This window comes from Coturnix japonica, chromosome 21 (assembly GCF_054131305.1).
Source record: "Coturnix japonica strain WE chromosome 21, WE-NBRP24, whole genome shotgun sequence".
In the NCBI taxonomy this organism is placed as follows: Eukaryota; Metazoa; Chordata; class Aves; order Galliformes; family Phasianidae; genus Coturnix; species Coturnix japonica.
In genome coordinates, this window is record NC_140683.1 from 7,866,190 (window position 1) to 7,881,202 (window position 15,013).

Genomic DNA, 15,013 nt, shown 5'->3' on the forward strand with positions numbered 1-15,013 from the left:
TACACTCTCCATGCTGATCCATGCCTCTTTTATGCTTTTCAGGGGTCTGACCTCATCTTTCCTCCTGCCTTGTAGGGCTCTAGCCAAGTCTTTCACATCTCTGACCTCATTGCAACTGGCAGAGACAGAGATATTGGGAGTGGGAAGGAGTAGGGACAAACAGGAAAAGCAATGAGGTGTCTGTGTGTGACAGATGAAGAGAGAGTCATAAGGCACTTGCCGGGTCGCCTGGTGCCCCTTTTGCTCCTGGAGGTCCAGAAGGCCCTTGGATACCCTAGGAAAAAGAAACACACCAACATCAGCCCCAGAGCAATGCTTTGTGCCTTCCAGCAGTAATGTATCTCAGAAGCTCCAACAAAGAGTTGGAGTGCGAGATGTCAAAGTCTTTCCTTTAGGACCAAGGACCCAAAACTGAAGAACTAGAGTGAAAATGAGTTTCTAAAAGGAAGCACTCTTCATGAACACTTACTGGAAAGCCACGGGATCCTGTCTCCCCAGTCTCACCCATCTTCCCCTGTGAACACACAGTGACAGATGTTAACAGCTGGATCTGCTCAGACACCTGTGGTGCTTTGGCCAGGAGAAATTGCAGGTCCCTGGGCACTGTGTGCACCCCAGGAGGGGTTTGACACCTTGCCACACTGGGCAGGTGCTGGCTGCAGGACATACCTGCAGCCCATCTGGCCCCAGCTTGCCTGGCTCCCCTGGACGGCCCTGCAAAGCAAGAAGACAAACACACATTGACAGGAGCACAAACAGTATCGGTGATGCTCTTCTGCACCAGCCTACCTAGTCTTGTGTTTTTCTGCACCAGATCTCCCCTCCAGTTCCCTGCAGCTCTTGAAAGGCAGATTGCCCAGCACCCTGCTATGAGGAGCACCCCAACCAGCAGGGAGTTTGGGCAATGAGCAACATGACCCAAGACTCTTTGAGAAAACACTGCTTTGGACCTTGGTCTGTCCACAGCACAGCCCAGAGCAGCCTCAGCCAAGCTGATGCTCACCTTGGCACCGCGTGACCCTGGCTCGCCTACTGGTCCATCAGGCCCTCTGGCACCCTGGAAAAAGGCAAGAGAGGAAAAATTAGGGTTTGGCTCACTAGGAAATACAGCAGCACCCTATCTGTGGCACATGGAAGGCAATGAGAGCAGTTCTGGAGAAGCCAATCGTGTGGGGAGGCTGAGCAGAGCAGTCCAGGGCTTAAAAGATCCCTTCTGTGCTTTGTTCTGTTTCATTTCCAACCATTTGCCAACACACAGCACCAGAACATTTTTCTTCCCTTTTAAACTTAATTACCAGCTGCAAACCAAAGCCAGAGGAGAAAGGCGTGTGAGGAACAGCCTTACTTTCAGGCAACACTTACACAATGACGGCTTTGCAGTGCACAGGCTCACAGTTCTAGCCTTATTGATATCAGATCTCTTCCTTCCTATAAACACTGCTTTTCCAACTGCTCCTTGGCATATCACACTGCTTTGTGGTCACAACTGGGGCAATAAGGCTATAAAATGGTGGGGTCACCACCCTTAGAGGTTTTCAAGAACCATGGAGGTGAAGCACTGAGGGACGTGGTCAGGACACCCAAGGTGCTGGTGGAACCCACAAGAGCCCAGACACCAAGGGATCCTGGGGAGCTCATGGTGCAGCTTAGGTGTGAATCAGGAGGGGAAGGTGTTCTTCCAAAGGGCCCTGGGCTTTGAGAGCCCTGGTCTTGCAAAGAGGACCCATGACTGAGTTTCAAGCTGCAGTAGAGCTGAATGCACAGCCCAACGCACCACTCGAACCCCAGAAACCCACATGTCACACTGATGGAGAATAAACAGAGCCGTGGTCAGGGAAAATAAAACGCTATAAAAAGGGAATACTGAGAGACTGTATTAATGCACGTCATGTTCATAAGCAGGCTGTGATCTCAGCTGGGACTCTCAGGCGCTACTGCAATATAAATAATAAATAATAACACAGAGCGGTGCTAGAATGCAATGGTAAGAGGAATTCTGAGAGCGGGCCAACGCGGAAATAGAGAAAACAGGAGCCAATGTGCTTAATCGGGATGCGAGCCCAGTGCCAAAAGTAATAAGAGCATCAGGGAGCCAACGCATTAGAAAAGCAACTCCAGAATGACAGGCACAGGGAGAGACTCACAAAGAACAGCAGTGTAACAGCAGAAGATGCGCAGGAAACTTGGCCAAATTGTTACAGCAGACAAACGCTGTCAATATAAAATAATGCAAAAACTTCCACTGTGCTTGGCAAAACCCCGTGCCGCTGAGAACGCCAGAGACAAACTAACCAACAGCCTGCACTGCATGTCAGTAAAACACAGCTCTGCCTGGCTGCGGGGTGGATGGGCAGAGGGACAGTGCCCCAGCACTGCGCTGCAGCCAGGGCTGTTTGCCATATCCACATTTCCTCCAGCAGAGCCCTGTCAGCAGCGTGGCAGGACCTGCCAGGGCAATCTCCCTTCGCAGCAGTCACCTGGCTAATCCCATCACAACACATCTCATCAGCGCCTGACCCGAAGGAGGAGAAAGTGACCCCGTGTTCGTAAATGCATGTGGCAAGCTTCATCTTCCCCAAGCCTCCTGGGCTCCGACCCAGGATGAAGGCTTCCCCTAATTCGCCCTGACAGGGAAGGCTGCGTTCAGCCAATTAGTGAAATCTTCAAATCTCTCTTCTCCTGACAGCGCTGGTTAGAAAGGGGTGAGCAAAGTCCTGGCGGATCTCCAGCCCATCCCGTGCCAACGCCGCGGTGCACGGCACGCTGCCTTCCCTGGGCACACGAGGGCACGGGCTCATCCCATCCTGAGAATGGAGTGTGAGATGCAGTGAGAATGGTTTTCTTGCTGGTGTCAGCATGTGAGGGCTGCGGTTAGTGGGCAAAGTGGTGATAGGTTGATGGTTGGACTTGATGATCTCAGTGGTCTTTTCCAGCCTTAACGGTGTACAAGCACTCAGCAGGGACATGGTGGCAAGGTAGAAAAGAGAAATGTTGCTTGGGACTTGGAAAGCCAGCATTCCATCCAGCAAGAGAACTCCACAAACATGGCTATCTTGGCCAGAAGAATGGAGAAGGGCCATCTCACAGAAGGTTAAGCACATGTCCAAGAGCTAAACCGAAGAGGGATGAAGGGAAGAAAGGCTGGACTTGGAGGTCTCAGTTCCTCATCCTTTGGGAATCAGAGGGGACGCCGTGTCTGTGGAAGACTGCTCAGTATTGGTTAGATGTGCAAAGCAAAGAGATGGGGAGGAACAATGCCTTGTCATGACTGCAAAGCAAGTCACAATACTTTAAGGATATTCTTTTCCAAAGTTGTACTTCTATCCTGACAACTCAAAAGCTATCACAACATAAATACAGACCCCAAAAAGGCTCCATTGTTCCTGACAATCAAAACCATATTTGCTATTTACGTTTTCTTCAAAAGTGAAATTGCTTTAATGAAGTCTCCACAAACAGAGCTCATGGAATCCACAAACATCTGGCGGAGGCTGCATTCATGTTTCCACTCTGAATTGAATTACGTCCCTTCTGTAAACAGGGATAGACAGAGGGTAATGTCTGAAATTACAATTGGGGATCGTTTCCCTGTCCTGAGAAAAGCAAGAGCTGGAATAGCAGGACAAAGCAAAGCAACACAGAATGCTGTGTGCCTGGAATATCTTCTGAGAGTACAAAGAGAAAGAAAACGTGAGAGACAGAGATACAAACCAGAAGTCCTCCATGCAGGAGATCTGTTGGTCCTTACAACACCAACCTTCCTGCATCATATTCACTGAAATCTGTAGGATCCAAATTCCTTTTCTCTGCTGGGGTTCTTAGAAAGGATGCCCGTCTTGCAAATTCCATAGGGATTGTATTACTGTGGTTCTGGAGAGGAAACACAGCCCATAGCTGCCAAGTTGAACATCTTTGACATGTGGTACATCACTCTGGGGATGGACATCACTGGCAGGAGTGGTGTGCTGCAGGATCGCTCCTGAGGGCTTGGCACCCCACCTCTGGATCCAGATACATCCAAACCCAGCTCTCTGCTGTGCCAGCTGACCTCTGCCTTGGGAACTGGATCCAGCTCGGCTCTTGCTTTTATGACCACGATAATAAATATCTCCTTCATCCCTCCTGCTGATACAAGTGGAGCTGAAAATGGCCTGGTCAGGTATGTCCTCCCTTTGGCTCAAGGACTTCAGACCAAGAGAGATGTAAGAAGCTGAGGAGGACTGAACTAGATGAACGTTATGGGTCCTTTCCAGTTTGGGTTGTTCTATGATTGCATGACAGGAGTGAGCTTTGCACAAGCCAGGAGCCCAACACTGCAGTGATGCAGCTGCTGCCATGAGGACACACTCAGTGCTGACAGCAGGGCACTCCTGCCCCAGCACACACCAGAACCTCTGGCAGACATACCCAGTGTGCTCCCACCTCTCCCACAGCCTGCACAGCCGGCAGCCTGGGATTCATTCAGAAGGCATTTCCCGTTCAGCTCCCTGCTGCACTTTTACCTTGAGATATTTTCCATCGTCCACTCAACGCCTCCCACAGTGGAATGCCTCCACTTTCTCATCCATCTGCTCATGGAGAGCCCGGACAGCTCAAATGATTGCTGTGTAGCACACAGAAACCTGGCTCCCAGAGGCACTATGAGAGCAAGGACACAGGGAACTTCCTCTGATGGGAGCAGTGGTGAAGATGTTCTGCCCAGCCATGAGCTCAAAGCTGAACCCCCATACACATCTGCTGGGCTTAGATGTCATCGGTGCCATTCTAGCTGTTCTTCTAAAGCATAGAGATGTTCCAGAGCACATAACTGCAGCTATAGTGCTTTCTAGCTGGTTATTCCATTTCCTTTTGCCGGTCCCAGCTATTCAAATGGAGTATTAGCTCTGGTATATGGAAACATATACAGCCCTGGGATGTCCTGAATTCCCCAGGCAGGGGTTGCAGCAGAAGCAGAGTCTGGGGATGAGCAAAATGTTTAGTTTACTTCAGCCTACGTCTTTGAAAACGAAACATGGAAACAGATATCACAAGGTCCTTGGAGAGAGAAATGCAAAACATGTTGTTACTGGGGCCTTCAGCAGAATACATGCGTGCTTGTTATTAATACTTTGTAAAGCAGCTGGATAAGGGGAAACAACCCACAGCAGAGATGCTCCTGCAATGAATGTCCCGTTGAAGAAGAAGAAAGACTGAGGAGCTCAGTGGGAAGCGAGCTGGAGGACATAGCCAGGAAAACAAGCAGCTTTGGCAGGTCTGGAGGTCATTCTGCTGTCGGCTGTCACCCAAATGGAGCAGGAAGAACTACAGTGAGTTGATGCTGAGTGTTTGTGAAATATTCACCCAGTGTAACATGCACTCATAGCACTGTCAGCAGTGCTTGGCAGCACCGTGCCCCAGTGCCAGGCTGGGGGGCAGGCTGTCCCCAGGCAGGGCAAGGGTTCACACGTGCTTTATGCTGGTGCTGCTAGATACACATGGATAAAGACAAGGCCTTGTGTTATGGGTAGGAAAAACACACAGGAAAACACTTGCCACACTTGTAAATGACAGTGCCAAACACATTCCTGACAGCCCTGCAGAACACAGGCGCCTTTCCCCGTCCTTTACATGTACTCTTTCCCCCAGCTGTGACCCACCCTCAGGTGACCAAATCTTCACCATCCTCACCAGAAGCATCCATGAACCCTGCCTGACACTGCAGGGGACCGGGACAGGCTGAACTCCTTTCACAATAGCACTCCTGGACAAACTTCTGTTCACCCCCATCACATCCAGCACAACATGGGGCCATCACCTTTCATCCTACCGCTGTTCCACAGGAGCAGAGGCCGACCCCACCTCACCACAGCTTCTTTCGAGGATTGCAGGGAGTGATGAGGACTCCCCTGAACCTCCTCTGCTCCACATGGAGCCATCCCAGCTCCTTCAGCTGCTCCCCACAGCGCTGCACTCAGACCTCTCCCAGCTCCATTGCCCTTCTGTGGACACACTCCAGGGTTTCAATGTCTTTCTTGCCCTTCTTGATTCCCCTTCCAAAGGCCAAAAGAGAAGAGGCACTGCAGCCTGCAGGGAGCACTTACCCGACGGCCCTTCACCCCTCTGATCCCTGGTGCACCGCGGGCTCCTGCCGGACCCTGCAGGGAGAGGGAACACAGTGAGGACATGGGAGGTGGGCAGGTGATACCCCATATCCCCCCATCAGCCACAGAGCCCCTACCAGCAGGTGGGCTCCTGAACTCCTGCCAACCCACAGCCGCATCTTCTTGGCTGTAAACAGCCTTTTCCTGAACTCACTGATTGTGTCTCAGTTATCGAGAATTAAGGCCAAGCTTTCTGGCTGAGCTCTGTACGCTTGAGATGTCTGTGTAAATGGTACGACTTGAGCATCCAGTTAGTTGAGCATCCAGAATTCCCTCCACAACTATTAAAAGCAGCTGTTGCTCCGTGTCGGCACAGAACATCATCATAACCAGGACGTTTTCTTCACTCATCCAAATACAGAATCAGACACCTCATGTTAGGTATCCAAGTTTGCCTTTTTCAGCCAAGCTCTGCTTTTATTTTTGAGCATTTGTTGCCCTGTGAATGCTGCACAAATATCCATGCTGGCAGACAGATACTGCTTTCATTCAGACTATTGGTGTCCCTCTCACCCTTATAGAAAAGCTTCGAGTTTTCTTTGTTCTCTCTTGATTCAATAAGTACATATGGGAAATACAGAAGAAAATCTAAGAGTTTTCTTCGGTCACAGCATGTATCAGATTCAGATATGAGGGATGTGTTCAGTTAATAGGACTTATGTCTATAGTACAACTTAAAAATCTATATTTGCATTTGGTGCCTTTCTGCTGTCAGAAAACCTCAGAATGACACACTCATACTCTCTCAAAAATTCCACATCAACTTTGCTATTTATATGTTAATAGTTTCTGCCAACCTTCAACCCTGAGAGCTCCACCAAGGAGCAGAACAGAGCTGGGCTGTGATCTCCCAACTGCCTCTATGACTGCCGCTCATAGGGATCTTACTTTTGGAGCTGAGTTATTCTGCATGGCGTGCACGTCCAGAACACAAACACTGAGCTGTTCATGCTCAAAATGGAAAGGTTGGTTTATGGCAACTTTACTTCTAATCTCAGTAAATCTCCCTTTGGCTGGTGAGGTCAGTAGTGAGTGGCAAGGCAAGCAGTGGATGTGTTAGAAGCCTGCTTTATAGAGATTTCTATGATAAACACATGCTGAAATGAAATTCTTTGTTGGTATTTGGAATATCCTACTGAAAGACTCGGGCTATCCCAAGTAGCTTATTAAAAGATTAATTGGGATGGCAAAACGTGGAGAGCAGCAATTAGATACCATGCTGGGAATGTGAAATAAGTATTACAGAAGATGAGTAACCTTTAGTTACCTTTGTGTATATACATCATCTTTAAAACCACAAACTAACACAGAAAGTATATCATGGCAGTGAGCAGGGAGAGGGAAAAGGAATTCAGAACCCTCAGTGAGCTGAAATCAAGGGCAGAATCTCCTACCACCAACAACACCTTTCCTTCCCATTCACCCTCTGCTGAATTAATCAGGCTCACTGGATAGCTTCCTCCTGAGGAGCATAACAGCTGAGGACAAATAACAACAACATGCCACAGGTCTGGCTTCAGAAGCGAATAATGAAGGGTTGTTTGGTGGAGGAACAGGAAGAAACAGCTGCAGTTAATAAGAGCAGGGATTTAATATTAGCGGATTATTTGATTTGCTGGCTTTGCTGGGAAGTTTGACTTATTGAATTATGACTTTTTAAAACGCAGCCTTGGAGGAAACATTTTGCTTGGATGAACCTGTTGGTTGTTTGCCTGCAGGAGAACAGGGCACTGAAGGAAGTGGAAGGACCACTGCCGCTGCTGGGCACTGAGCATCCCCATGCTCCTGCATTGGGCAGAGCTGCCACGAGGCTGATGACCAATTCAAATTCGAATCAGCTGAGACACAGTTGTTTGACTCAACACAAGAACACCCAGGATATGGATGCTGACTGCTGCTATGCACTGTTACAGGGATGGCAAACTTTACTTACTGCTGGTCCAGGGATTCCGGGAAAACCCACTGCTCCTGGTATTCCAGGGTGCCCCTGCAAGGGAAGGAAGAATATCTGGTGTAAGTCCCTGCAATCTGCCCAGCTCTCCAAGTGAGAGGTACACTGTACAGAAGCCAGGATGCTAAGGAAAAGGTCATTGTGGAATCACAGAATCCTTAAGGTTGGAAAAGATCTTTAGGATCAAGCCCTAACCATTGATCCACCCCACCATGCCACATGTCCCTCAGTGTTCTATCTATGGATCTGGAACACCTCCTGGGATGCTGTACCCACCACTCCCCAGCAGTCTGTGCCAACACAGCACCACTCTTTCTAAGAAGAAATTCCCCTGATATCCAGTCTGAATGTCCCCTGGCACAGCTTGAGGCCTGCAGGTAATCCTTTGGGTGTCTCCATTTGATACAACACGTGCTCAGCAGTGGAGATGCAGAACACACATAGAAGCCCAATGGCTCTTTGCAGGGGAGACTAAGGCTGGGGAATGGCAATACCTCAATAAACAATCAAATGGCATCCCCATCCTACAGAGACAGGAAGGATTTCAGCTATTCTCATGCAAACCCAAAGACCAGGATCCTTTATCCTTCCCATAGGACAGACAGAGGGGCAGCAGTGAGAGCGAGAGAATGCAGACTTACTCCTTACCATCGACCCCTTGTCTCCAGGAGGGCCTGGGGGTCCCACTGAGCCACGGTCACCCTGGGAGAGACAAAGGTTTGGGAGAGAAAGTGAGGAATTGTGATCTACACGTGATGATCTACAGCAATGAAATGAACAAAAGATCCCCACACTGCAGTCTGTGCTACCAGATTTCTAGCAGAAAGGCTTCTGGCACAGAACACAAATCATCCTTTTTCTGCTATCCACCTCATCAGAGTAGATAACGGACAAGTGTGAGCCAACCTTGTGTATCCCAAGAGATGTGTCTTCAAACATTTGGCACTGAAATAAATAACATACCCCACCTGCAGAAGGTGTCACTTCTCCAAGCACACCCTTGGCCAAGGATAGGGAAGGCTATGATGCTTGCAGACAGAAGGCCACTGGTCATCATTGACCACTGGTGTGTGGCTCTGGCAATGGGATCTCAACTGCTTCTTTTTTGGGGACAGCAGCAATTCCCACCACCACTGCCCCCACAGCCCTGGCAATGCACAGGGAATTAGGTGTGTAATACTTGTGTGCTTGGGGGGATGAGGAAGGAGGAGTCAGCAAATGCTGCCAAGTAGTTTACGCCCAAATTCTGACCTACCTTCCAGCAGTTATACTGTAAGGGGAAACATTTTCTGGGCTCTAAGCATCTTATTAAACACAAGCTCCAGAGTGTGTGTTGTCACCAGTTGGCCCTTGTAAACCAACATACTTTTTTTTTTCCCTGTGAATGTATGGATTTTATTAAGTACGTATTAACTGTATTGTTCTCTTTGATAATCTTTGGATCCTACTGGCTTCAGTCTTAAGTTTTGCAGCTCTCAGGGTAGAGATTGCTGACTCAGCTCTGTCTAACGAAAGCACATTTCCCACTTCATTTAGCTCGCAGCAACATAGTAAGCTGCAGGACGCTATGCCAACTGGAGGCCTGGTTGAGGTTTTGATTTGATGATAGCTATTTTTGTCATCTCTAAGTTTGTGTTGGTAGAGAAGGAGAAGCCTGATAGGAATCGCAGCTGTGCTGAGGATCTCCTAGGGCAGACTTTCAAAGGGTTTGCCTTGACACCAATGTAACACGGCCATGTACAGAGTCAGTCTGCAGCAGGAGGATAGCTCACGTGGTCATTGGCATGGGAGTCAGTAGGACCAGATGGGAATTTACTTCCCGCATCTCCTGCATGGCAGACTCCTCATTCCTCACTTAATTCAAGGCAGCAGATACAGCTCTCTCAGTCACTGACAGACAGCGACTCAGACGCTCCACAGCTTTATCCCTGTTTTCCTTCTGTAAAACACAGCTCACACCACATCCTCCCTTTTACTCCTTGAGTGCTTTGACACTTTGGACTGAGCTTGATTCTGCTGCTGCCCTGACACAGTGAGAGCACAGGGCTGCTGCAGGCAGCAATGAAATGCACCTACAGCAAACACAATGTAATGTCACAGAGGTGGGACATCCCTACCCAGAGCTTGGAGGGATAAAAGAGAGGGAGAGCTGAGGTGTGGAATGCGTCATTTTACACCCTAAGGGAAATAAAATGAATTAATGGGCATTTACTTCTTTCTTATAGAAAATAAAGTCTTTTTTTCCTCCTGGAAGAAGCAGGTATCAGTACTGCACAGCAGAGGGCACCAGCCCTTAGCAGCGTGCCCAACACAACCACTGGGCAGGCAGACAGCAAGGGGTTGGTTAAATGAAAAGGGGAGGGGGTTTGGAGCAGCCTTTGCTTGGGCATGTGTCTGCACTCTCATTCTGCCTCTGAGAATTTGGTGAGCCCCCTGTTGAGCACAGGCTCAGCCCTGGTTCTGTATGCCCCTAATAACAAGGCAGCAAGCACATCTCTGCACACATCTGCAACCTGGTCCCCTTGACCAGGAACCAGGGCTGATGGCTCCTTTAATTCAGTCCCTTCATTCCCAGGAAAGGAAAAAAGAACAATAACAGCAACAAAAAGCAGAACTGACTGTCAGACACAACATATCTGGCAGATTATGAATGAATACAACTTAAAAGAAATGGTGTTTTCAAAGGATATTTGACAGCCTCTCCTTAGAGGGTAAACACACGCTAATGTGCCTGGCCCAAGACTAGCTCAGACACCCTGGACATGCTGCATTCCCAGCTGGGTGTTGCACAGACAATTAAACCTCTGCAATCCTCCCCTGTCCCAGTCTCCCTCATCCTGCAAAAGTCAGAGCAACTGATTCACTGCCAGCAATCTTACCTTTTCTCCCACTATTCCAGGCTCCCCTACTGGACCAATGAATCCCATTAGACCCTAAGGAATGAGAAAAGCACAATTAATTCTCGGTTCTACTTGCTGGAAAGTAAACAATTTCTTTGGTCTGCTTTGCTGATTGAGGCAGTCCAGCATCCCCTTTATGCTGCTCAGTGATTCCCACTGGCTCCCAGAGCAGACAGGGTGCTTCCAGCCATAGCAGCATTGAACTCCACAGCTGGTTTTGCTTTGGACCAGCTGGAACGGCAGCACTGGGATCTACGAGAGCCACAGCACACACTATAGGGGATGAGTTAAGCACATTTCCTAGAGGCCGAGCTCGTAGCGTGGCTTTGTTTTGCAAGTATTTCCCTAAATGTCAGCACAGCTTCCCCAAGAGCACCGACAGCGGGAGCTCCCGGGTTGCACACATGGGGAGTCACCATTATTTTCACTGCTGCACAGGCTAGATTTCCTCTGGGTTAATTGGACTTTTGTGCAAACTCATTTTGTCTCGGATAGTGTCACGTTATTGGGATGTTGACAGGAAATAAAGGTCTGAGGGGTCAGCAGGGCAGCAGATCTGTCCCACTACTCATAAACTATCTCGGGAAAATAACCCCAAAAATGGGCTAATCAGGATTAGTCAGTATTTAACGGCATTTTGGACAATGAAGAAAACACAGACCTGCTGATAAATAGGGAGATGGAAACATGCCACTTCAAGCTCAGGTTCTGGAGCACTGATGTACAGCATCCTTCCTACCAACTTAGTGGGTTTCTGGCTCTGGAGATGTAAAGAATTGTCCTCTGTGCCACCATCAGCTCTCACTATGAAGTCCTCATGATTTTGTCCCCAATCTCAGCAATGGTCATTTGGGAGACAGATATCTCTAGTTAGTTAATCCAGTGAGTTTTGGGAGGCAGCCTGAGTGCTTCTGGGTGCTGAGCAAGGCATGGACAGGATGCATTGTCCATTGGTATTGCCTGGATGTGAACTCCAAATGCCAAGAGACTTCATGCGTTAATGTTCTTCCTATGGTACAATTAAATGCCACCCTTTGAGCATCACTGAAGACAGGACAGTGCAGGCCCACTGGGACAGCAGGCAAATGCTCAGCATCTGCATAAGCAAGGTTACCACTGGGTGGCATTGCTGAAGGCTGCTGAATCAATTACCCATCCAATTAGGCACAAGTGCACATACTTAGCTGATAACTGCTGCATGTCACTGAATATTTAGATAGAAGGACCAGAAGAGTCACTGGTGGCCAACATTAAACCAAAGCAAATGCGAACAGTGGATGCTACACCAAAATGGCTGCAGCATGATGTATTTTAACAGGTTCCTGAGGTTGGAAAAGAAGCCCTGCACCACACACAGCTCCAGGCAGTGCCATGTAACGGTGCACATGAAGTCCCAGCAGCGGTGGCTGCACAGCACATAGGCAAGAATGTAAAACATTTATATGAGATGGAGGGTTCAGCATATTGCTGTGATTCCGGCTGCGTGCCCCAGCCAAGGGCACGGTGGAAAAGGGATGGAGATTGTTAAAACATTGCTTGGGGCTTTGGGGGATGGAAAGGGGGAAACTGGTGGGCTGCAATTCCTAACTCCTGTCTGGTTTTCCCCATTTATTCTCCAACGCTGCCATAATTAAACCACCCCCCCGCCTCCCCTTGCTCTCATCAACAGAGAGCAAGTCGGCACTGAAGCCCTGCATAAATCATTGCCTATGTGAGAGAAAGGATGGAACGGCATCGCAGCGTGAGCGGGGTCTCCCGGGGACGGCACCGCCAGTCGCTCCCAGCAGGATCCGATCCTGGCCTTTCTGTTTTACTGGTTCGCCAGAACTCAAAACAAAACAAAGCAGGGACAAAGGGCGGGAGGGAGTCAATGTACAATCCTCCCATTCAGATGAAAGAAAGGGAAAGTAAAACAGTAAATATTGCATTTAAGGGAGGACGCTCTGACCCGCATAGAGAAGCCATGCGGTTTAACCCTCTGCACACTGGAGCTCAGTCATAATGCAGGGCTGCACTGTGCTCCACTCTGGGATGTGGGTGAAAGGAACACGTGCCCTTGAGCACCAATGAATCCCTGAATGGGGATTGGAAAGATGCTGGAGGGAAAGGTGAATGCATTGGGAAGGCGCTGTGCAATTCTCTGCCCTGTGACCCATCCACTCCCACCTCCACGTGTCAGATCCCACCTGCAGAACTGATGCACCTCTGTCCTTTGTGTGAGCACTGCAAAGAAAATCCGTTGCAGAGAGAAGTGATGGTGCTGATTTCCTTTGACAAATTACTCCAGAGTAATACCGGCTATCTGGGCAATATGCTGCCTCCAAGGAAGACATACCCCATGGGACTGCTGTTATCTGCTCTTTTCAAAGGTGTGTGATGGGGACATGGCCATAACATTGCCACATGAGCTTCTGTTATAGGAGGAAGGACTCCAAAAGCTTTTCTGCCATGACAAAACCTCATTCTCATGAAGGAGGTGGGTCATCCTTAGTATTTTTCAGCTGGCAAAGACCTCGGCTGGTATTTTCATCCTCTAGTGCAGAGCTGGTGAGTTCATCAGTGTGCCATCTCAAGTGAGATCAACCTGCTCGGTGTTCCAAGCTCTGGGAAGGCAGGCTGGTGGCTCTTCATCATATTATTGTCTCCATATGCTGGCAAGGAAGGGTTAAATCATACATTTTCAGGGTGCAGGAGAACTCAGCAGCTGGAGTCCCTCCAGCATCTGAAGGCAGCAAGCATCTTATGAATGCAATTCCCAAGTCAGCGTCCTTGCAATGGAAAAACAACGTATCAGAGAGTGCCCCGTGGATTAAATACTCCTCTTCTTAAACAGAGCTCAACAGCCACTGGAAGCCTTACAGAAATGCCTGTGTTTGCCTAAAGAGGTGTCCACGTGAAAAGAGCTCCAGTGGGATGGATGGCAGATCTTTCTGCATGCTGCCCTGCTGAGCATTTCCAGCCAGATGGGACTGCAGGGAGGTCTGCACGGCAAGTCTGGAGCATCTGAGCACCAAGATCTCCAAGGAGAAAACAGGGATAAGCTGAAGGTTACAACACCGAGCGACCTTGTAAGCTCAACCCTCAGAGCTCTGCAAAAACCAGCCCTGCATCACCACCAAACGCTGGTGCTCAGGTGCAGGAAGGAATGAGAAGGCAACACTCCAGCGTTGTCCAGCAAAGGTGTGATGGGAAGGGAAGTTATTTCTCGCTAATCTGGCATGACATTTTTGTTCTAACGACTTAACTGGTATGGAAATGGAAATTCTTTCTGGGTGATATTTCTAGACAGAGACTAATTGACTAAGAATAAAAGAGGCAGCTTTCATACCACCATGCTGGTCTTGGTGTCAGCGGAGGCCAGCTGTGTTTTCTTTTCAGTGAACAGTGCCTACAGTTTTCATCCAAGGTCAGTCCTGAGGGACATTAAAGCATAACAATCCCAACGATGGCTTGTCTTTCAACATCTTGTTCAAGTTCTTAAGGCACTTCTAAGCATTCATCTTTAGCTGTGATACAATAGGTGCCTCCTGAGAACGGAGGTAGGCACTGCCAGAGCCAGCTGTTTTTTGCCACAAGTTCTTCTCTCACCGGGACCTGGACCTGATATCCTTGACTTCTACTGAAGCTTTGGTACTGAAAAGCATAGAATCCATTGTGGCACCACCATCCTTGCCAGGGCCAGATGCTGTGGTCATGTAGGAATGCAGAGAACACGTCGGAGGCTCCGTGGCTGCAATTTCAGGGATGGTGGTGGACAACTTGGTAGGTTTCAATCACAGAGACATGGGGATGATTGTTTCTTTTTCCTTGATGCCTGTGGTTACCCTGAAGCCGACAGGGATGATGAATGTCCCCCGGTAACCCAGCAGAATGTTCTCTCTTGCGGTACAGTGAAATGCAGCTCAGTGTCAATCTTACCCAGTGCTGCCTCCTCTGAAAGCAGTTCAGCACCTCAGGGCAGAGATGCTTCAAACCTATATAAGCAAAGCTGGGAATTTCCCTTTTGGGAACAAGAGGAATAG

General features: G+C 48.9%; 1 protein-coding gene across 5 annotated transcripts in view; it reads right to left on the minus strand.

The window, feature by feature from the left end:
- Positions 1-15,013, minus strand: part of LOC107321846 (uncharacterized) — a 110,179-nt gene that overhangs the window by 31,757 nt on the left and 63,409 nt on the right. For 4 of the 5 annotated variants that reach the window (XM_085521480.1, XM_085521482.1, XM_085521481.1 and 1 more), the window contains 8 exons: positions 10,971-11,024; positions 8,740-8,793; positions 8,074-8,127; positions 6,081-6,134; positions 1,004-1,057; positions 670-714; positions 470-514; positions 221-274 (listed from right to left, as the gene is read on the minus strand). In XM_085521480.1, the coding sequence (XP_085377606.1) occupies positions 221-274; positions 470-514; positions 670-714; positions 1,004-1,057; positions 6,081-6,134; positions 8,074-8,127; positions 8,740-8,793; positions 10,971-11,024 (414 nt within the window). Of the gene's footprint in view, positions 1-220; positions 275-469; positions 515-669; positions 715-1,003; positions 1,058-6,080; positions 6,135-8,073; positions 8,128-8,732; positions 8,794-10,970; positions 11,025-15,013 lie in introns of those variants that run through there. The other variant, XR_014936327.1, reaches the window with a different exon arrangement.